General features: G+C 33.1%; 1 protein-coding gene across 1 annotated transcript in view; it reads left to right on the top strand.

The window, feature by feature from the left end:
• The window catches only part of LOC126972186 (follistatin-A), a 73,096-nt gene extending 49,877 nt beyond the window's left edge, over positions 1-23,219 (top strand). The window contains exons 4-6 of the mRNA XM_050818813.1: positions 17,105-17,320; positions 18,612-18,833; positions 19,697-23,219. Of these exons, the coding sequence (XP_050674770.1) occupies positions 17,105-17,320; positions 18,612-18,833; positions 19,697-19,767 (509 nt within the window). The 3' untranslated portion in view covers positions 19,768-23,219. The remainder of the gene's footprint in view (positions 1-17,104; positions 17,321-18,611; positions 18,834-19,696) is intronic.
• The last annotated feature ends 971 nt before the right edge of the window (positions 23,220-24,190 follow it).

Genomic DNA, 24,190 nt, shown 5'->3' with positions numbered 1-24,190 from the left:
AAATAATGAAATATGGATCCTTTTTAGTAGTCAAATACAAACCCCTTGCCCAATGCGAGCTTTAGAATGAACCACCAGTTTTATAGTGTCGCAGTATTTTCAGGTTGATAGTATGGCAAGGTAATAATTCCTTTCGAACGAAAACTTACTCGAGCGAGATAAAGAGAAGGCGTGTTTTTGATAGATTTCTTTCGCCGTCGTTCGAACCCGGCCTAAAATTACAATTAATTTACTCAGAACCTTTATATATATGTCTTTGTGAGCTATTGTTCGTTGCCCATCAAAATTTATTAATTAAACACTGTTCTGTACTTATACATAAACATAAGTAAAAGAGATGAACTTTAAATATGAATATATTAACTCTGACAAAAATTACTTAATGCATGATACAATTGCTAGTATGCCGCGCGTGGATGTTTGGTATGGAATGAATGTGCTTTAAGTCTCCGAAGAACCGCTTCCGCGATTTGTGGATCGTATCATTCATTCGATTAGTAGAGTAAACTATAAATAATTTACAGGCAGGTAACAAACATAACTTATTTTATACAATCTGGAAAATACCGGATTAAAATGACCAATTGGTTGTTAATAGTACTAGATAAACAAACGGGCTTGTCAAAATCAAAATGAGTGCTTTTAAGGCGAACCTGCCGCCTCCAGTGGTTAAATTCTCAAAGACATACATCTAGACAGCCTTACCTACATTAATTCCTGTCTTAGGTACTGGACACGCCCTGCCTATCGCTACACTAGCCCATCCGTTCACAGACACATCTCCATTCGAATCAGACTCAATAACATCGAGGGAATACGCCTGAAGATAAATGAATGGAGCTATTTTAAGGCAAAGGCTGTGTTATACACGGACTCAAAGAAATACACTTGCATGTAGATATAACAGCTATTGCAAAAACCTAGTATGACGAGTTAGCTCTTACAATGTTGCTAACGATTAGAATAAAAAGTAAACTTATTTTACATAAATATCTAGAAGATAGAAAGGTATAGCTAGGAACATTTTTTTTTCTACAACTCTGCGTCAATATACGAGTAGTACAATATAAGAAGAATTTTTAACTAAAACATTACTTCTGGTGCTTTTTGTAATTTTTTTATGGCGTTTCAGGGTTTTGTCATTTTTGTGAACATTTTTGGAATATATTTATTTAAGTAATTGATAAATGTCATAATTATTAATTATAACAAAATATCGAAAGCTTTGAATTGAAATATTTCTTAACACAGTTAATTTACATATTAAGTACTTATTAAAATTTCTCAAAACGGCAATTATAACGTTTTGCTTTTCTATAACTTCCATTAGAGTGGGCGAGCAAGTGATATCGACAATACCGCTCTAATAACTGCGGCAAAAACTAATATTACAAAACCTAAGTCTGTATTCACCTTAATCAACGCGAACGATACCGTCAAGTCAATTACTGATGCAATGTATGTGGTTTCATTGAAAGTCTATCGAGTATGATGGTTGCACCGTATGAGAGCACTCTACAAGTCGTACGACTTGTTTTTACCGATGGGAGCGCCTTCACAGTTAATAATACCTTCGGCTGAAGTTCTTGTGATTTGATACCATTCATAGCGACTGGTTTGTTTCTTGTTTTCAACCAACTTCAGAAAAGGAGGAGGTTATCAAGTTGTTATATAGTTTTTTTATGTTTGTCTCCTCGGAACTCCGTCGTTTATAGTTTATAGACCAGTTTGTATTTTTCTTCACATGAAAGTTATACTTACAGATTAGTCCCATTATAAAAATGCTATCTAAATGGAATATAAGAGTAATTGAAGGAAATCCTTATTTTTTAATAAGGCATTTTATAATTTGTATAGCGTTTCTTGTTTTTAAATAGCAAATCTAGAATATGGTTACAGAATGTTTTATTTAGGAATAATGAAAAAGTCTACAAGTAATTACCTACTAGGAATACTAAATGTAATCACCTGAAGCCTAGTGTTTAAAAAGTTATGGTTTTTAGAGTTCTGCTGAATATTTCCTATACACAAATATTTTAATTTAAAATAATTATCATGTTTTATTTAATTTTTTTATTTTATTTACTAATAATCCAACAGCTTTATATACCATTACAATAGACTTACAAATATGCCAATTTAGGATTAAGAATAATAGTTACAAAACTTTAAGAGGTGTGTGTATATATATATGTATAGTGTAGGTGATTGAGTGTTTTCGTGTTTATGTTATACAATTTTATCATCGTGTGTTTTAAGTATTGAGATTTAATTAAGAAGTATTTAGATGTTAATTAATAAACTTAATTTATGCCTAAGTCCGAACAACAAAAGAACTTAAAGCAACATTATCGCGGAACTGAACTGAATTGCAAATTCTTAATCTCATAACCAATCCACAAATGTCTTTATTCACATTAACGGACCTATAATTTTTTCTTAATCTATATGTATAAAAATTAATTGCTGTTCGTTAGTATCGCTAAAACTCGTGAACGGCTGGACCGATATCGCTAATTTTGGTCTTGAATTATTTTTTGAAGTCCAGAGAAGGTTAAAAGGTGAATAATGCTTTGTTCAACTCTCAAGTTGTGGCTTCATCTACAGGATCTACATTACAGTTGATATCCTTTAACTTGAGATGTCGCTCTTCCTCTAAACAAAATTGTTTAAACAAAGCATTCAAGATTTGATCAACGATACGTCACTGAAAACGATTGGCTCAGTTGGAAAAAGCGCTCGCACAGAACGCGAGAGGTCGCGCGTTCGAGTCCCGCATCGTTCATAAAATTTTGTTTTCAGTTTTATTTGTGTAATTTGAAAGAAGTGAGGGTTATCAATTTAAAAATATAAAAACCTTTTAAAAGTCACTTAATATTGTTTGCTCATTATAGTAAGTAGTAAGTCCCGATAACTTAATGTTGCAGTTGCAAGAAATAATCTTACTTGCAATAATTTTTAATAACACCAGCCAATATTAGCATATTCTGTTATAAATGGTTATCAATGTGCTAATTCAATATTAAATTAACTCAATTCATTACCGGCCTGTATTTTAATATCTCATTATAATAATATTCAAAGCCGTAATGCATTGAATATTTAAATGAGCACTTTACTGATCGCGATAACTTCATATTCATTTGTCATTTTTATATTGATTTGATTGATATAATATAGTCATGATAATGCAAAATTAATAAATAAAAAATTATATTTATACTACACAGAAAGAAAAGTGCAAGACCAAAACTACCTTATACAGCGAATCGGCAAATGGTAAAAAAAGTTGTATGAAAGTCTTACCCCCTTATTCATAATGGTCCGCTAATTTTAAACAGCTGCTAAAGAGTGTTATTTCTCATTCTGACTTAAGTCAATAGAAGAAGACAAAGTAAAAATTAGCAATGCTTTAGGTTAGCAGACAATATGAATAAGGGAGTTATTCCAACGTGGGTTTCTAGCGCTCAAAACATTTTTCACAAAAATCGGTTACGTTTTGTAATTATGCATTGCCGATATTAAAATTGCGATACAAAAGTAACTGTTGATCGTAGATGGGTGAAAATTTGAAGTTGTATGTATTTTTTAATGCTGACTCATAATCAAACAAATTTAAAAAAAAAATTACAAAAAAATTTCGTGTGGACCACCCTTAAAATTTAGGGGGATGAAAAATAGATATTGTCCGATTCTCAGACCTACCCAATATGCATTCAAAATTTCATGAGAATCGGTCAATCCGTTTCGGAGGAGTTCAATGTTTAACACCATGACACGAGAATTTTATATATTAGATTAAGTTAAAGTATGAAATTGCCGATTTGTACTGAAAAATGTAAATTCGTTTTTTTTTTTTAATTTAACATAATATTTATTTAATCAATTTAATTATCATTATTATCTATACATTAATAGGAACGTCATTTATGCCTTTGCGATAGAACTATGGTGATCTAGTTTCGACAAAGTGTGTGAAAGCATTTTATACTGACTCCTTAGAAGAAAACTTTTTATCACGTAGAAAATTGTCCAAATCACAAAAAAAATGTGAGTCCGTTAGAGCAAGGTATGGCGAATACGGTGGGTGAAGAATGGTTTCTATTTTTTTTTTAATGAAAATCCTCACCTTTTGATTTTCATTATTATAACATTACAAATAAGGGATTGCTTGTTACTAATTCTGTAGGCTTTAAGATACATAATAGCTTTAAAGGGTAAATGTGTACACTTTTATAATAAAGTCCCAGTCACTGTGCAGCCATTATCTATAAATAAATTTAAATGTTTTATTAAAAATGGCTCTGTCGTATCTTACTACTACACAGCTGAATATCTAAGTGATCGGACAGCCTGGGACTAGATTATGATTATTTTATGTTTTATTAAGAGAGCGCAAAAAAAGAATGCTGGGAGAGTTTCTTGCGCCACTTCTTCTCTCTCAGAGCACAATTCGTTTCCGAAGCGGTGGTAGTGTTAGAAATGACATCAAAAAGAATTCTAAATGAATAAATTTTTGAGAGAATAAATGCCTTTTATGTCAAACTATGTGACAGACTTTTAAATGTTTTATATTGTTATAAGTTACTAGCTTTTACCCGCGACTTCGTCCACGTGAAATAATTACTTTGCAAATAATACGCGTACAAACTGCTGCCTACTTTTTTGTTTTTGCATCCTTTGCTTTTATTTTTCTATGCTTTTTACATAAACATTTTGCGGTTTTGATACACGTGAGCACGCCACATAAAATTTCCCATGGGAAAAACAATGTTTTCGTGACTTACTCCTGTACTTTTTAAGCGTTCTATCTTCTGTACCAAATATAAACAAAATTAAATTCTGATTTAGGTGTGAAAGTTGAAATTTCAAAAACACTACAGCACATATTTATGTATTTCTTATCAATTGCTTAATTAAAAATTTTCATGGTTTTTATCTTCGATAATGACGAAATTCCATATAAACTTCGATCTCCTATTCCAACCCCTTCAAGCTTTTTTTTCGCGAGAAAAGGTAGCCTATGTCCTTTTCTAAGTTCTAGTCAATCTCTGCACTGAATTTCATCAAAATAGGTTCAGTAGTTTAGGCGTGAAAGCGTAACAAAGAAACTTTCTTTATACCTTATATTCACATTTAGAATATTAGTTGGGATATTGATATGACGCATTTGGAGAATATATAGTGTTGCTAATTTTACTTTAAATCATGAATTCTTTTACATGAAATGTAAATGTAAAAGGAAAATTCGTAATTAATTGTTGTGAGCTGCTGATATGAGATTTGCAATCTCCTTCAACTCTCTACAATTAATCTAAGTACATCATTGAATTATTTTTCTATAACTTCGATTTATTTAAGTTTCTGTTCTTGTTATTTCATCAATACGGAATATTCAACACAGAATTGACACTTTAACACTTTTTACACAAATTATCTTGCCCCAAATTAGGCATATATAGCCTGTGTTATGGGTTGCAAGACAACGGTATATTTAATACAATATACTTACTCAAACATACATAAATACATATAAACATACATTTCAATATACGTAAATACATATAAACATCCATGCCTCGGAAACAAACATTCATATTTATCATAATATAAATGCTTGGACCTACCGGGATTCGAACCCGGGACCTCTAGCTTAGTAGGTAGGATCGCTAACCACTCGGCTATACAGGTCGTCGAATTGTATGCATTTAAGAACTCTCTCAGAGCTATAAGGCTAACCAACAAAACCCAGTGTCCTCATGTGCGTCCGTCAAAATTATCTCAATTTCTCTATTTATTTGCTTCTACGTATAACATTCATTTTATCATAATTATGTACTCTATATAACACGTTCAAATATTATAACCCATTACGTAAATGGATTATTCCTTCTATCCCAATATTAGTAATTTCTGTTGTTTTCTCAGTCGTCAGTTCGTGTGGAGAACGTTAACAAGCATTTAGCGCCAATCAACACAAGAACTCAAATAAGAATACTTTACAGCTACAATGTTGCAAAACTGTCTCAATGTTGACACATGCAAATATTTCACACCCGGTATTTTACATTACAGATCATTTATTGTTGCTAGCCTAAATATTTCCAACTAAAAATAATTGAAAAGATATTATTTTTATGCGGAGGCTTGTAGTTTAAATTTTAAAACGGGTGTTGGAAACTAAATTTTGAGTTAAATTAACTACAAATTTTTAGAGCGAGCGAACAGGTCACAGTACCGAGAGAGCCATAAAAACAGCGAAAGAAATATGGGATCAAAATAATAAACGTGTGAATAATTATTTTTATCACTATATTATTATAATAGTATTTATTTAGTCATGAAATTATGTGAAAAATTAGGCTTGTTTTCTCAGTATGTTTCAATAACTTTGTAATGATTTTTAGATAGTTTTGTAAATTGAACCTTACGTTAATACGGTTAATATAATTAATTGATGTTTATTATAGTGTTGAGGACACTCAGATATATTATTTTTGGAATTGATTTCTTATTTTTTTTTTTTTAGATTATTATTGTTTGTATGACAGGGCTGTTGCGAGTGGTAAAAGAAGAATTATATCAGGGCTGTGGTAAATGGAGGTCCTTACCTGTACCTATCCCTCTGAAAAACAATCATGATTGTATAATTATAATGATACTATAGTTATATTTACTAATATATTATATTACTGTTAATATCGAATAATAGTTATGTAACTTCTTAAGAGATTGATGAAACATTTTAATTTTTATATAAATCCGTAAACTTGACAGTGACGAATCTAATATGTGAGAACTTAGATGTGTATTTGGTAATTTATTTGGTTTATATGCATGTAATAAATGTAGTTCAAATACCAATACAATGAACGGTAAATATACCTACATTACTACATAAAAATTGGAGATGTATACAAACGATCGAAAATTAGAGACCAATCAGTTTAATGCCTAACGTGTACAATTCTTTTCCCAAAATAACTTTGAGCAGAATTTTAACAACATTAGATGAGTCGCAGCTAAAAGAAAAAGCTGTTTTTCGAAATAAATTTTCGAATATACACGTAATCAAACAACTGAGAGAGAAATTCTATGAATATTTTCAACCGAAATGCATAAAATTCTTCGATTACAGCAAGGCATTTGACTCACATACTCATTTAATAAAATAAATAAAATGGCGATGGCCGATGGGACGATATACAAAATAACTAAAAATAGGAAAATAGACAAAATACATCGTAGAATGGTATCCAAAACAATGGAAAAGAAATGGTGAGACACTTAAGAGGACACACACTGAGACGCAAAATATAAAAATGGACAAAAGACATCGTAAAATGATATCCAAACCAAGGGAAAAGAAATGGTGGAAGACAAATCATTAGACGGGAAGACGATCTTAATAACATAACTGACAAACGCCTGGAGAAAAATAGCTTTGGATAGATCACAGTAAAAGCATCTGAAGGAGGCCTATGTCAGAGTACAAGCAAACGATAAAAATAAAGATTAAAAACATTACTAATGGAATAGATAAAGTAATGTAACTTTACTAAATATGAATGTATAAAAAACTACTTATTTATATTTAAGATTTTTGTTTTCAATGAAGGCTTATTCATTCATTCATTCAATTACAACCACAAAGACACAATAGATATTTTCGCATATTATATAATTGTTAGATAACTTTAGAGTTGGAGATTGCTCCTTGTTAGAACTAATTTAAAGGCCAATATTGTCGTAGTACCTACATAGATTTTAAGTATGATCAATCTTTTGGTCTGCGAGCGGGATTAAATAAGTCAGTAGCTATTTTCCATTCACTTCACCTAACAAAACGTACAAATGCCATTATTTTAGGGAAATAAGCACTCCACATTGTTAGTGCCCGCCTCTCTTTAGAACCTAGCTATTATATACACGAATAATTTTTCAAATCCAAATGGTAGATAGTTCTTGTAATTGCTAATCAAAATTCTAGCTAGACTATTTCTTTAGTTAGTGTACCTTTTGTTATATGTTGCTTTCTATTTACTCAAACACTTTACAGAAGTTCGCTTCAGAAGAACAAATATCATTAGATTTACAATGTTGCAGCTGTCACAATGTACATGTAAATGTCACATAAGAATTAATATTACCATTTGTTACAGAAATAGCTATACTCAAGCCGCCATTTTGTTTATCCTATTACTGCTCATATTCATTGTAGTTTTTTATTGTGTGATGGTACATTTTTATTGTGACTTTTGTGGAACCATCACAATTTAGGCTATGTCCTAGGTTTTTTAAAGTTTGTCGGCTCATAATTTTACGCTTCCATATGACTTCGTCATTACTTATGCCACGAGTACTCCAAAGTCCATTATTGTCAACGTCTATCCACAGGTTAAGATTATATTTAAGAATCCTGATTTTTCCATAAAAGAATAGATGCTGAATCTGCATTTCAATATTCATTCAATATTTTTCAATCTGCGTTATTGCTAAATCGATATAGTTTAAAAAACGCCGATCTGTTTTATTTTTTCATGTTCATCAATAAAGTTCCATGCATCGGTTTTTGAAATACCAAAAGCAGAAAATGGATTTAGAAAAAGTGTGTGCGTGCGTGTATGTAGGTACTTGTGTACGCACGCAAGAAATTAAACCTCTTTGACCTTTAGGTTTTTTTTAAATATTTTACGGTTGAAGAAAGAACATCATTGTAATAAAGTAGGTATTAAATACAGCCAATGAAATCATTTCTGTACCACATAGCTTATTTAAATTATTTTTATACAATAAGAAATAAATTAAATTTTTCACACATTTTACACACTGTTTATTTAATTCTCGTAAAATTCATTAAATTGCTTTCGGTTCAGTAGACATATTATTACGAGTTATAAGAGGTTTATAGTAGCTGAAGTATGATACAAATGATCTATTTGACCAACTAAATTCAGGGCTTAGAATATTATAGTGTCAATATTCTAAGATTTAGGGTGTCGAATTTGGATGCCGGATCCAAAAATTCAATCTTAAATTTTTCCCTAACGCAGCAAAAATAAAACTACGAAAATAACTTTTCGCACCGGTACTTTGAAATTTCCATTGAATAATTATAGAAATTCGCTGTAAATTGTTTTAACTATGGGTAAAATTGTGGAGGCTCGTTTTTTTGATTTGATGAACCAGTTGGTCGAGTAGTACCACCAGACCGACAAAAAATTACGGGATGGTTCATCAGCTGATGATGTAAGGATCAAGCCGCTCTTTTATTGTTTATGATTTTTGTTATTCCAAATCAATTGGGTATTGTGCATACAATAGTTTTGGTATTGCCATCCTGAGCAAAACAAATGAACTTCTCGGTGTACTATTTTTTTTGTATTCGTCGGAGTGGTCATTTTGCCTTTTATTTGTGTGCGTTTTATTTGAGTTGGGCAAACGTTTCTCGAGTTTTTTTTATATATGTATATACATTCATACATTCTCTTTTATACATTATATTAGATATTACTAGATTAACTAAATACTTCCTGAAGGCGAGGTAATGTGAAAAACAACTATAAATTTATTTTCATAAATATGCATAAAGGATACAATTTAAGTCTACATTAAATATATACATATATACTTTATATTGTACGTGTATAATAATTAATATTGTCTATAAATCACTTTGGTAGATTCTGTACCGACTGATCCCGATCTGATCGACAAACTGTGGAGTGAGGTTCCTGTTTTATGAAAGAGGAGAAGAGAACAAACGAGCGTACGGGTCACCTGATGTTATGTAATCACAGCCGCCATTCTCTTGCAACACCAGAGGAATCATTATTATGTTTCGGTCTGAAAGGCGCTGTAGCTAGTGAAATTGGGCCCTTTGACTCCATTTGCCCAGTAATTTCATACATTTTATTCAGAATTTTTGGGTTTTTCAAGAATCCTGAACGGCACGGCATTGTAATGGGCAGGGCCTATCAATTACCATCAGATGAATGTCCTGCTCGTCTCGTCCCTTATTGTCATAAAAAAACCACATGAGCGTTGCCAGCCTTAAAAAAAGATGCACTTTTTTGAAGGTACTCAAGTCGTATCGTCGTGGAAACACCGTCCTCGGCAACGCCCGTGCAATTCCTCTGATGATGCAAGAGAACTACCTGCACCAATCCTTTCATGTAGTCACTTTTATATTTGCTTCTGTTGATCTTAATTTACCTTTTTTTATGGAAAAGGAGGACGAACGAGCGTACCGGTCACCTATTGTTAAGTGATCACCGCCCCAACATTCTCTTATAACACCAGAGGAATCACAGGAGCGTTGCCAGCTTTTTTTAAAGGTACCCATGTCGTATCGTCCCAGAAACACCGCACAAGGAAGTTCATTCCACAGCTTTGTAGTACGAGGAAAAAAGCTTTTTGAAAGCCGCAGTGTGGAGGAACGCCACACATCCAGATGGTGGGGATGATATCCTAATTTGTGGCGTGTCGTGCGAATGTGGAATTGGCGGCAGAAATCAGGTGAAACAACTCTTCGGAACATCTTTTTCATTCTTTACATATCATACTAATTGTTGAATATCGTAGATACTTTTCCGAACAACTTTTCCGAAATCTTAGAGTCACATATTATATAAATTTCAAGCCCAAATAGTGGGTACCTATTTGTCTAGTCTAATGAAAAGTCCATTTAAATCTCAAGAAACGAAACGTACGTAAAAGACGTACAATAACAAACAGGAAATATATAAGAAAACATGTGGTTTCAACATAATGGTATACAGGACGACATCGGAGTTAAGAATGGGTGCAATTACGGTAGAGCGGCCAGTCAACCCGCACACTCACACAAACACAATGAATGGGTTAAGTTAACTTGCTACCGTATACCTCTATACTATCATTAATTTACATACTATATGTAGAATTACGTCTATTATCTATCTATATACTATAGACAAACATACCTATCTTTATATATAAGAGATGTCCACTTATGTACTCATCACGAATTGTTAAAAAACGTTTGTGTGGTAAAGGTTACTAAATTTTTTTTTTAATTATAACACAGATTGGGAATGGAGTGACCGCCCTCAGGCTATTAAATAATAAGCAATAGTAAGTAGTTTGATTGTACAATATTACTTTGTAAACATATTTTTTCGATGAAAAAAAAGCCCGCTGAGTTTGTTGCGCCCGTCTTCTCAGGTCATTTTTTTGGAATGGGTGGTAGTTTTTGACTTTCAATAAGTGATGTTACATCCTATTTTGAATAAAAATATTTGAATTTGATAACTGAAACCATAAGGCCGAGAGACTAGGCTAGACTAGAACATGTAGGATTATTCCTATTAACGTGTAGAGGACAGCTAAGAACGGATTTTACGCAATGGAGGTTGCCGGGGCGTTAAAGAAAAAAAGTAAATTAAAATTATAAGAGGACGACACAAAACATTATATGCTTAAATATAATATTATTTATTATTTACGCAGGCATAGTTTTTTGCTCCGGTTAGCCACGTGGACGATGTCGCGGGTAGCAGCTAGTTAAATATACAGGCAAAATACCACTGGCTCATCTCTAAAATAATAAACCCGATAGAAATTTCGCATAGTTACTCATTTCACGATGAAGATGCTCACTAAAAATCGATTATTGTGTTTTTCAACGTCTCATACTCAACCTTCTTACTAACAATGCCACCAACATCCAATCATACTAAGCAGCCATTGCCATGGTAACCGCTGCCATGGTAACCATCGCTATTGTAATACCCTAACGGCCGTTCAATAATATTCAGTCTATCTCTTACTTAAGTTCTATCTTAAGTAAGAGATCGTAACTATCATTAACTTTTCAGTCCCAATAAACTTATCGACGGTAACTCACCTTATCCGTACACGCTGTCTGTCAATGGGACGACGTATACCAGTACCAGCGATAGAAGTTTGTATGAAAATTGCAATTCACGCGTCCCAATATTAGGCGATAAGAATGACTTATCGGGTATATTGGGACAGCTTCAGATTGTTGACAGCTAATTACTGGCAGTAGAAGGTAGTAATTTATCTGTAGATAGTATATTGGGAACGGCCGTAAAACACATGATGGGATTTGGTACGGCTGAACCATCGGACCATATTCGATGGTATGTCGCAGTGAACATCGTACAAAATTATTATTTCTACCGTCCGGACCGTACTGAATACCTACGACGCCGGACTGATTGGTGCGAGGCGCCCACCGGACCGTCAAATAGTCCGGTCGTACCGAATCCGACCGAATGTGTTTAGCGTATAATAGTGGCGATGACAGAACAAAGTCTGTCGGGTCAGCTATTGATGATTGATTTTATATTTCAGTTTGACCGCAATCTTTGAACGTAATTTTTTGTACCTCCAAGGCGTCCGATTTACTTGCTAATTGTACAGATGCACTCGTAACGAAGGCAAATGACAATGGAATTGGCATTTGTGTACTAGCATTTAATTGTCGAATAGGTACATATTCCCCAATATTTATTAAATTTTATAATAATAACTACGGATTAAACTCTCCCATCCAACTCATATGTGTAAGCTATAATAAAATATTGAAGTTAGATCATAATATCAATATTTTTTCTAATTTTAAGTTTTATAAAAAACAGGTGCCCTCGTCATTAAAAAGCTTAAGATTAGTACGTAAGTAATTAGTAGTAAATTCATAACTTTTATTTTTTTTTAATTTTTAGCATTGTTCTTAGCATTATTTAGTTTAGTAACGTTATGCATACCTTTAATTTAGATATGCAATTAATAACACTTATTAATGTTTATCTTATTCGTATAAGTATGTTACGTTATGTAGTTGGTAAGCCTTAATAAATAAATAAATATTTTCATAACTTTTGTCCTATGTCAGTTGGCAGTAGCCAGTATGTCAGTGCCATATTCTTTTAATTATAAGTAACTACTTTTGATGCTATTTTGACACTTAATAAAAATATATATATTTAAATAAAAAGAACTAAAAGCTTTCATAGCGAGCCGAACAAAACAGCAGAAAATAATTTTTAAATAGAGTTCGTTCTGTAGAACTTTGTAGCTCTAGCAACAAAGCAATTGATGTCAGTATATGAACAAACCAGGAACTAACTTATTTAAAATAATATCAACTTATTTTAAACTATTGCCGGTGTTTCAGTTCGCCTTAAGTTAACTAAAAAGTGTACCTCCAAGATGTTGCATAAACTTTTAATTTTAATTTTTTAGTTAGGTACCTACCATGTTTTTAATGTATATTATTAGTAGGTAAATATTTTTTTACAATGTGCTTATCAAGCAATTTTTTGTTATTGACTTGCATGCCTATTCAAGAAATATAGATAAAACTAAAATGAGTATGTTATTTTCGACACGACATTTACGATAATTCCACAAAAGAAGAAACACCTCTCTTTTGATATCGTTTGTGTTAAAAATACTCTTTTTCTAAAGATTCGAAAAAAACATCAATGCAAAATGCGTGATGAGATTTCCAACGTTAAACTTATTTTAGAGAGCCAAGCCTTAACAAAGTAAATCTAAATTTTCGATTTAAGTTTATTAACAATTTGTAAAGCGGACAGTTGAATTACAATAACAAGGTACGTGGGTTTATTCTGTCAAATGTCATGTCTGTAGCCTTTTGGTTTCGTAACAAACACTTTGAACAATTCCAGTGTTACGCATTACAATTGTAATGTCTAGGAAACGCGGAGTATTTACTCGCAATGTTGCACATGCATGTATTTATGTGATTGACTCCCAAAGTTTAATACTTAATTACTTCTTACTAGTTTATTTTTGTATGATGGTTAGAAAAAACTTGTTTTGAAAGAAAGAAAAAATGGTTATTGACGTCATTATACATTCTTATTATAGTTCTTAAAGTTATACTATTCTAATTATGATCTAATGACGCCAATGGGCCCCCAACTCAGCATAGTTGTGGTTTCGAAAGAATCCACAACGCTGGTCTTCCGTGGAAACCCAGAGGGCGCTACTAACGCGCAGTCTTATCACACGAAGGTGTCCAATCTATTAATTCTCTATGAGCACAGAGCACAAAAAATAGTGAAACTATGATCTAAAATTAAAACTAAAGCAATTAGTAAATTTATTTTTCCCGAAACAATACAATTAAACTTGAATTAAACTTGCCATTGCCACACAACACAATCTTATTTTTTTGTCTATTATTTCCACGTCAATTTGAAATGCCTGTTTCGTATTCACCACGACTTAATAAAGTAGAATTTATTACTATTTAGCTTAATTTAATAGAATAAATTAAAATAATAAAGCCTTTAGGAGGTCGTATCCCATTCATTATAAACGCTAAACTACAATAGGTTTATTAGGGACTAAAGGATTAATTTAATTTACTAACGCAACTTTTTTAGAACCTCCGTGTAGATATATATTCCTAACTGCTATTATAAATGAAAATTCGTTGATCTTAGAACTTAAGAAACTTAAGTACCCATAGAATTAACATATATTCTTTTGGTTTATATTTATTTATTTATTTAAACCTTAAACCTACTTTTAACTATACAAAACTGTAATTCTAATTAAAATTCTTGTTTATACTAATTCATCCCATTGCTGGGCAAAGGCCTCCCCGTTTTTGATCGGATCCAGAGTACTCCTTTGAAGGCAATTAATTCGTCGATCCACCTGGTGGTTGGTTTGGTTTATATACTTAATTCAAATAAAAAAAACTGCTGTAATATAGGATAATTTTATGGGTCTGCTTTTTGAGCATTATTTTTATAACTTTGTAGCTATCTTGCATATACTATAACATCGTACGTCATGCTCACTAAAATGGCATTGCTTGAGGCAGCGTCGTGTACCGGGTCGTCTCCGTTCTCTAAAATATACGCGAGAGACAAGTAGCACTTGTGCCTGGTAGTACGTACGTTCTTCTTACGAGCTCTACTTTTTCCGAACATAATTGGTAGATTCAGTAATTTAAATGAAATATTTATTATGGCGATTTAAAAGCGCTTAGTTTAATTCTAGTTGAATAAAATTTATTTCAATAGTCAAAAACAAAATATAACATTTTATTTCAACTACTCAGCCAGGAAGCTGAGAAATAAAAGAAACATTAAGAAGAAGACCTAATGCACTTTGCTTTTGTAAAAACTATCGTAAAACAGCACTTACAGGCATCTGGTAAACAACACTTTATTATGATAGCGAGTACATTATAATAAAACAGTTCTATTTTGTCCGTTGAAATAGTTATAAATCTTCAATGGTGATTGTAAACAAATAATTTATGTAAAGGCGGTTCGTTCATTGACATGACCTACAAATATATTTGCTTACAAATAAATGAATTATTATCACCATACTTTTTCGTAAATTATACAAATTCATTAGTAAGTTCAAACTTCTTTTTAATTTGCACGGGTTATAGGATTGTCCCTTTCGGGTTACAAATCCACTTGAATCATCATCTTCATATAAACAGAAGTTGCTTGTTTGGCTTTTTTTACTCGTTCATGAGTATGATTCTGTATTATTAGCATATAAAATTCAATTTTTATTAACAAATTATTATGATATCTGGGTGGTATTTTGTTTTTTGTTAACAACTCAAAACTATTAAGACTTATTTAAAAAATTTGTAGAAAAAAAATTGGGATAAAGGAAACACTTGAAAAATTATTATTTAAATATATTTTCGTTATATCATACTTAGAATTTATACACATGTAATGCAATCGATAGACCTCTACGAGTGTTAAACATTTTAAAAATCAAGGAGAGTAGTGCTAACACTATTCAGTCATAAACATCAGTCAAAAACATAAGTGCTAGATAACTGTCAAAGGTATTTTGAAGTTTCTAATAATATTAACAATGTGGCTATTTCCAGTGAGTTCCAATTATCGTAAACGCATGACGTTGAGTAGAGGCAGCCGCGTTCCGAATTGAGCTGCAATAAATTTCGTGTAATCTACACCTAAAGTGGCTACACTTGATCGCTGTCTAGACTAGACTAACTATCGGCAGTCTATCGCAATATGTCATAATCAACTTGGAAAGGCGTCAGATATTTACGGAACTTACTCGGTCGATTTCTACCACATTATTATATTTCATTGGTTCTGATATTTCATCAAACGATTAATGTTCGTACTACGCAGCAACCGATCTTTAGTAGCTTTCATTTTTCAGACATTTTATGGCTTGTTTCCTCTTTTCTCTGCATTTAATCAACTGCTTAAAAAACTTGTTTTCTCTTTGTGCCAAATGAAAATAATTGTGATTTATATTATTATGCAGACTTTTTTAAATTTCGTCTTGTTTGATATTGTTTAAAATCCTGCTAGATTTGTCTATTGGACCATAATTTGTGCAATAGATATTATTCCAAGGTTCTATATAAAACAGTTGAGGAAGTTCTAGTGATTACGTTTTATATTCGGATTGGTTTTAATTCAACGTTTTCTTTAAGGCACGGCGTTGCAAAATATTTTGATCTTAGTTTTTGCGGGATCTGCAATCCCTTATGGGCTGGGCGGAGGAGATAGTTTATTTTTCTGACATGCACGGTTATGTTCCTTGTTTGTATTTTGAAGTCAATATATTACGAATAACTCTTTTGAATTAATCCAGCAACGTATTTTCTTTTGTCAAGTGAGTCATTAATAAGCTTAACCATAGGCTATGTGCGACCATTGCATTGTCGTTAAAGAATTTCACTGATTGTTTGGGTCAAAACGGCCGTTTTGACCCAAATTGGTCCTGAACAGGAAGCCTCCTGTTCAGGATGTGTCGCGGACACAACAACTGTTACACTTCTAATATAGATGTTTTTTCAAATTTTTCGTAATAATTATTCGTCTTCCATATTTTTATTAATATTTAATCCGTATCCGTACCGAGCGATATTGTTTTAACGCAAGCTGTGTTTGCCTGCAATTGGGTCTGCATCTCTATTCATAATACGAATGTGAATTCTGGTATTCTGGAATTCGTAATTAAGATGAAAACCTGTTGGCAAACGTTATAAATAAATAAATAAATAAATAATAGTTATATTAATAAAGTATACTTTATTTAGTGGGAAGTTGCGAAGGAGTGCGATGCGGTGGAGAAAAGCGATGCGTATTAGACGCGGAGTTAGGGGCACATTGTGTACGTTGCGGAGCGTGCAGCGTGGCGGGTGCGCCCGTGTGTGCGGTGGACGGACGCACGTACGCCGGCGCGTGCGCTCTGCGGAGAGCGGCGTGCGAGCGGGGCAAGGCGTTACCACTGGCGTACAAAGGAGCGTGTATTGGTAAGAAGACTTTTATTATATTCATATCATGAAGGGACAATGGCTAGTTCAAGCTCTATTGTAAAACTAGTGGAACTACAAAAAGATCTTGGCGTTGCGTAGAGATTTGGGTTATCGCTATATCTCCTATCACGGGGTGTGCACATAGGAGTCTGCTGTTCGGGTATGTCGGCATCATGTTGACGTCTGGCATTACAACCATGGCATTGTGCCTCGAAAGGCCAGTTTGTGGAATCATTTACCGGCTGCAGTCTTCTCAAACCGATACGACTTAAGGACCTTAAAGTTAAAGCATAGTCTCCCAGCTCAAAGGCCGGCAGCGGTTTCCTCATCACGTGAGCCTCATGTGCGGGCATAAAAAATTAAGGTAAAAGGGTTGTTCAAAATATTCACACAATCCACATCACCCTGAAAATACCATTGAAATCTGTGGCTTCCATAGCTTGGTGGTAGGTACGCTAACGAAAAAAACACCTTCTTTTTTAACATCAGCTAAAAAAGCACTTGTCCTCCGCCGGCAAGAAAGCCAGTACCTATATACTATTTTATCGATCAAGAAACGTACAGTAACGTGTTTTAATAGTTGAATGCCGACTGTTAAACAGTCGGCGAGGACTCTCTCTACTAGTTTCTAAAGCGACAATAACTATGAATGATAAAACTCGTTGAGCGATTTGCATATCGGTCAAAACGTTTACCGAGGCGCTCCCCGTGGTCATTTTTTACTACAATGCGAGTAATCGCCTGTCGCCTTAGTACCTACACTTGTTATAGGCCAGCGACAAACCTATCGGCACACTCGCTTCTAGCTGCTCATCGCATTGTTTGTTAAATCTTCAGAGGCCGCGGTACTTAAGGTACAACATCAACAATCAAGCTTCAGTTGGCTTGTCTGAGCCTATCTTTACTTAGACTTTGTTAAACAAAAACGATAAATTTGATTTACTGTTTATAATTATTAAAGCTTGAGTTTGTCATCGAAATTACTCAACTGATGAACTGTATTTCAAATTGGCAACCAAGGAAAATAAAGAAGTAGCTAATTGTTTTTAAATTAAATTAGCCTGGAATAATATTATATATTGATCCCACACGCTGAGGACCCCGTGTATATTGTATTTATATTTTACAACCGCGATCATATCACATCATATCCATCCATTGACGATTATCAGCCCTTGCGTGTATACATGCTTAATATTAGACGGTCGTGGTGTGTTAAAACCAACTGGATCGAATCCTGCACTTAAGATTTTCCTTCATCTAAATAATAATTCTATTGCGTCTTCAGCTAATGCTACGTGTGCAACGATATGGTGCGGCGCAGGTCAACGGTGTGTGCAAGGTGGCGCGAGTGGTGCTAGATGCGTCTCTTGCGGGTCCTGTGGGGGAGGGTCCCGGCGTCCTCTGTGTGGCACAGACTCGAGGACATATGGTTCGTGGTGCCGTCTGCAACGTGCCGCCTGCCACGCGGGAACCGTCGTCGATCCGCTGCACCCTGGACCTTGTAAAGGTTAGTATACCAATCCCAATAAAGAATTATGAAGCTTTTTCATTGCTAGCATTCAGTTTTAAATAAAATTTACTTCAAGAAAGAATCTCGGACGCTCTGAGTTCGCAAGGCAGCAAAGATGTTTCATGCCCAATTCCTAACTAGGACAATCGTATGTTCGCTGCATTCGAAGCTTATAGAGAATAGTGCTTACTGCGAAAAAAAATTCCAAGTTGTTCGGTCTGTTAAGCGCCGTTCCCCACTCTGAGACTGTTGTACATACACTGCACGAGATACCTCATAATGGTATAAAGTTTAATGAACAGTATATTCACAATTCGAAGTAACCTGTGAGAAAGACTACTTCCAAGATAAAACCTCCGCATGTAAGCTACGACTTCGACAGTTTACAAAGTGGCCTTGCTACTCTGGAACAGTCACAACTACCCAAGTTATGATAAAGGTAAATGAATTGAATGCAAAACAAATTGCAGAGCTTGTTTACGTGTAGATTTGATTTAATGCAAGCCGAAGTTGAGTTCAGCTATAAGTTCTAATATTAGGTGATAAGGGCTGTTGGTTACTGATTGAAACAGCCACAGCACGTAAAGTCGGAATCAGATTTACGGAGAAATTAACTCCGTATGCTGCTATTTTTCAGATTTGGTTTCGTTAAATTTGACCGTTTTGGCATAGTAGGCTATGGGGGTATACTGACGATAGCACAGTGTGACATCTAGCTATCTACTATACAAGCTTCCAAGGATGAGTCTTAGGCCCATATAGGCTGTAGTTGAAACTGTTTTACCTGTTAAAATTCAAGTCCACAAACGAAAGCCAGCAAAACCTCAATAAACTTAAACTGAGTTATCTTTCCATTTCAGGACACAAAAACAGCACCGAGAGTACGACGGTGCATAAGAAGCGCAAAGATAATGGGACACGAGGTCTGTAGACCAGGCGAAGAGCTTCCTAAGTATTGATGATTGGTGACGAATAGGCAAACAACACGAAAGACTGAATGGATAGTTTTGAGCCAGTATAATTAATATATAACTTGTCAAATCACTCCACTAGCTCGACGATTACTCCTCAATATGTCTAATGCATTACGATATAAAGCCATACAGTGCAGTGACAGATGGTTAAATGGCTACAAAATCGACTATAAATGTCTTCTAATTATCGCGCTATCATTTTGGAAAAATATATATCTTGTTACAAATCCATGGAAACATCAACAGAATCTAAAAATATAATCGGTTAATATAAATTATTTTCATTCACTACTTGTATAGTCAGAAATATTTTCTTGTTTTCAATTTAATTAATGAAACAGTATTTTGTTATTCATAATATATTTCAACGTTATCGTTGGTTTCGTCATCATTTACGGCTGTATGGATATTATATTTTCAATGCACTACGACACTTCGTATAACATAAGTATTTTTATTTCAATGTACGACCACTTTCTCTAATTGACTTCTTACTACATAATACTAACTTAGTTTAGAACCACACTGAACATAATAATATAAGATACAGCGAATGAAATCTCATAGTGTTGTAATGTAGGTTTAGAAACTGTTTGAATTTTGTAGATATTTCTAATTAAAACAAGTTTAACACATTCTTAAATAAGAGCACCAAATTGTACTTAACGTTTAGTCAAAATATTTACTAGTAGATAGCACAATACGATTACGAAATTATGTTCTAGATAATTCGAACTTCTTGTCACCCCTGGAGCTTCTAGGAAAAATTGGACTGAAATTGTTTAAAATTTACTAAACTTTATTACATCGTTTAAGACTTTGTTTAATTTTATTTCACGTCATGTCCTGCTTACGCAATATAATATTTATTACTTAGTTATGTTTTAGTGCAATAATGTTATTGAAAATTTTGTGAAATTTATTTTTTATGTGTTTTGTTTTCTAATATAAAAATCGATCGCGGAGATCAATTGAATTTTAATTACAAAAATATAAGTATAAGTGAAGGATTTTTGTTCAGTATTATGTGTATGTAAGATTTTTAGAATACTTTAATTGCAAAATATTTTACGTTTAAAATTTTAATTTTTTTGTAGACTAAGTAGTGTGGAAAAGTAATTTATTGTTACTTTTTATTTATTTCCAAAATGTGTCCAAGCATTATGCTATATCGTATTACTTAATTTTGAGGAAAATATTTTAGATATTATGTCTTTTGTGAAAATAAATTTATTTTGGACGTCCTTGCTTAGCTTTAAAATCGACTAATACTATTTAATTAAGTTTTAACGGATTTACTTTATTTGTTTTATTATTATATAATAAAGAAATCCTCAGAAAAGTTTCCGACACACCTACAGAAATATTGTATTAATAAAGTCAGTTGTGGAAATTCCCAAATATGCTTGTTTTATAAAGAACTTTTAGAGAACCGTATTTTCTTTGGATTATTATTATTAGCATTCCAGTGTATTTTACAATTTAATGCTTTTAATAAACAATCTTAAACCTGAAGTTAATTTATTGCTGTAACCATGTAATCCAAAGATTCTTGAATTCTTATAAAATGGTCTCATTAAAACGGTTACATTGTTTTTGAAGCTTAAATATTGTAATATATTATTTATATGTAGTGTATTAGGATTACTTGATGCGCCTGTCCAGTTTTATCCTCTTGTCAAATATGTTAATGTAAGAATAACTCAAATGGCCTTACAAATAAACTTGGTATAAAATGATTACTGAGAATAAACCTCAAATATGCACATTGTCTACAAATAGACATTAAATTATTAAAATTGGTTAATTTGGAAGTATAACGTTTCCCGCGTTTATTTACAAGGCTGCTTGACATTCGGAAAACTTCAGAATTATCACTGTATTGGCAGTGTAGTCGGTGACAACATTTAGCATATTCTTTGTTTATTATGAGGTATAACTTTTTACCTAGTTTATTAATAGTAAGGCCGTTAATGTCTACATTATCTTTATAAATAAACATATAAATTATTTTGCTTTCTATCGCAGTTTTTCGCCAAATAAAACGTAGGCGCGTTTGTCTGTAATATTATTTTCTATTACTGGTAACGTATTCTATATTTTTTATAATTTCAAATATTAACATCAACTGTAAATAAATCACTATATTCATTAATTAAATAAGGTACCACTTCTTGCATCGTCATTTATCCACTGATTTCATAATAATGGCTTGTGTCTTTCGAGGATAACCCATAGAAATTTAATCATTAAGTTGACTACAAATTTTACAGATTTTACTATATATATAGCCTGGAATATTTGTTCGTGACAACCGCACTAGGTACTTTTACCGATTACCTAAATTAAATTTGTAACCAAAAGTTATAATAATTTGTTATTGTTACAATAACAAATTGCTTAGATTTGAAAGAGCGACATCTCAAGTTAATTTCCTAATATGCAATTATTGGGATTTAGCAGGTTATCAACTGTATAGTAGATCCTGTAGATGGAGCCACAACCTGAGAGTTGAACAAGATATACAAAGATTTAAGAAACATACGTTACTCGGACGGAATTCGAGTCCCGCATCGTTCATAAATTTTGGTTAGTAATTTAATTTAATAAATCCCAGAAGCGAGGGATATCACTTAAAATAACAAATTGTTTAGACATACTGATGACAGTTCCAACAACCAAATTCTCACAAGTTACATCCGTCATGGTGTTGACTATGGTATTGTCACCAACTAAATACGCAACTATCTATCGCACGTGTCTTGAGATCGGGTCGAGTCTTGTACGATTTCCCAAGTATCGTCTACAGTAATTTGGAAATAGTAGGTAAATTAAATTATTAACCTTGCATATGCGTAACTATCTTAAATAATTGTGAGTCCCCATTTTTTTTATCGTTTCATTTACAATGTCCATATCATTAAAATCCACTGCCCTCTACTATAATACCACTGGCCGGCTGTCAAAGTGCTTTTGTGCCTGTTTGATATTCGAAGAATTCGTAGCGAGAGTCTGCGGTACTAAAACTGGTGATGACAACCTCAGCAAAATCGATAGATCGTGGGAAACTATTTACAAAAAAAAAATGTTGAATTGAAGTATAAATAACACGGAAAACGAACGAAAACAACAAATACGGACAAAAATTTTGTTGTCAAGCATATGGAACAGCCTGTGCAGTGGTATTTATACAGGTCAATGTTAAAAACACTATAATAGTAACTTATCGGTCTACCTGTCAGAATCTACGTTAGGAAATTAAAATGTCAAATCCTAATTTTCGAATTGTTAAAATGTTTTATGAATGATTTGATGAATGTAGTGAAACTACTTAATTTGTTGTAAGCGATGAAACGTAGAGATGATGTATAATATATTTCCTTGTTTCTTCATAAATATTTTAAATGTGTTTTTGTGTTTTATTGCCAAACTTATGTACTTACCCAAGACTGAGGCTCTATCTAAGCATTTCAATCTTTTATTTATAGGTATAAAAAGTGGGAATTGCGCCAAATTTATAATGGGGGTAGCACGTATGGATATCAAGTAAGTTTTTTAACAAATACCTTTTTAATATGCTGTATTATCTACCGTACAAAGCGACTGTTCGACTTTTAAATTGAAGCGCCACGGTGGGACCATAATGTAAGTAACTATTTTTATTTTTGACTATTATAATACTATTCGAATGATAAAAGCGACAAATATTACAACCATTTTCATCATTTTACACATCAACTAACCGACACTGGACAAAGGAATTTCGTAGGCATCATTCATATAAACAGAGATCACTAAAAATATAATCCACAAACCACTAGTAGTAGTTTCTCGTTTAGCTGCCATATGGCGCTAGTAGCAATTACATGGGGCACACTAAACAACAAAGTTTTGTCCTTCTAGCTAATCTGAACTCTTCGAATTTCGAATGTTATATTTTTTGAAACGTTGCAACTTTATTGCACACCACAAAATAATTAAACATAACACAAATCGAGACTACAAAAAGCAATAGGCGGCCTTATCGCTTAAGAGCGATTTCTACCAGGCAACCTGTAATGAATTAGTTAACTTTCTTAGTAATAAAAAAAAACAATTGGCGGGAAATCATTTGTCAATTATTTTTTATCATACATTAACCTTCTACGTACGAAACTAAAATGGAATTAAGTTGAAAAGATTTTAGAGCGATGATTTTAAGAGTTCTCTCTTTCCGCAAGACTGCTTGCTGCTCGTATTCAAAATGCTTTTGGGAGTGAAGCACCTTGCTTGAGCACCGTGAGGCGATGGTTTGCTGAATTTGAGAGAGGTTCAACAGGTTCTTTACATTACGAATTTCGTGAAGGGCGGCCTTCAACTGCCGTCAACGAAAATAATCTG

Source organism: Leptidea sinapis, chromosome 25 (genome assembly GCF_905404315.1).
Source record: "Leptidea sinapis chromosome 25, ilLepSina1.1, whole genome shotgun sequence".
In the NCBI taxonomy this organism is placed as follows: domain Eukaryota; kingdom Metazoa; phylum Arthropoda; class Insecta; order Lepidoptera; family Pieridae; genus Leptidea; species Leptidea sinapis.
This window is presented reverse-complemented; position numbering and strand designations above follow the sequence as displayed.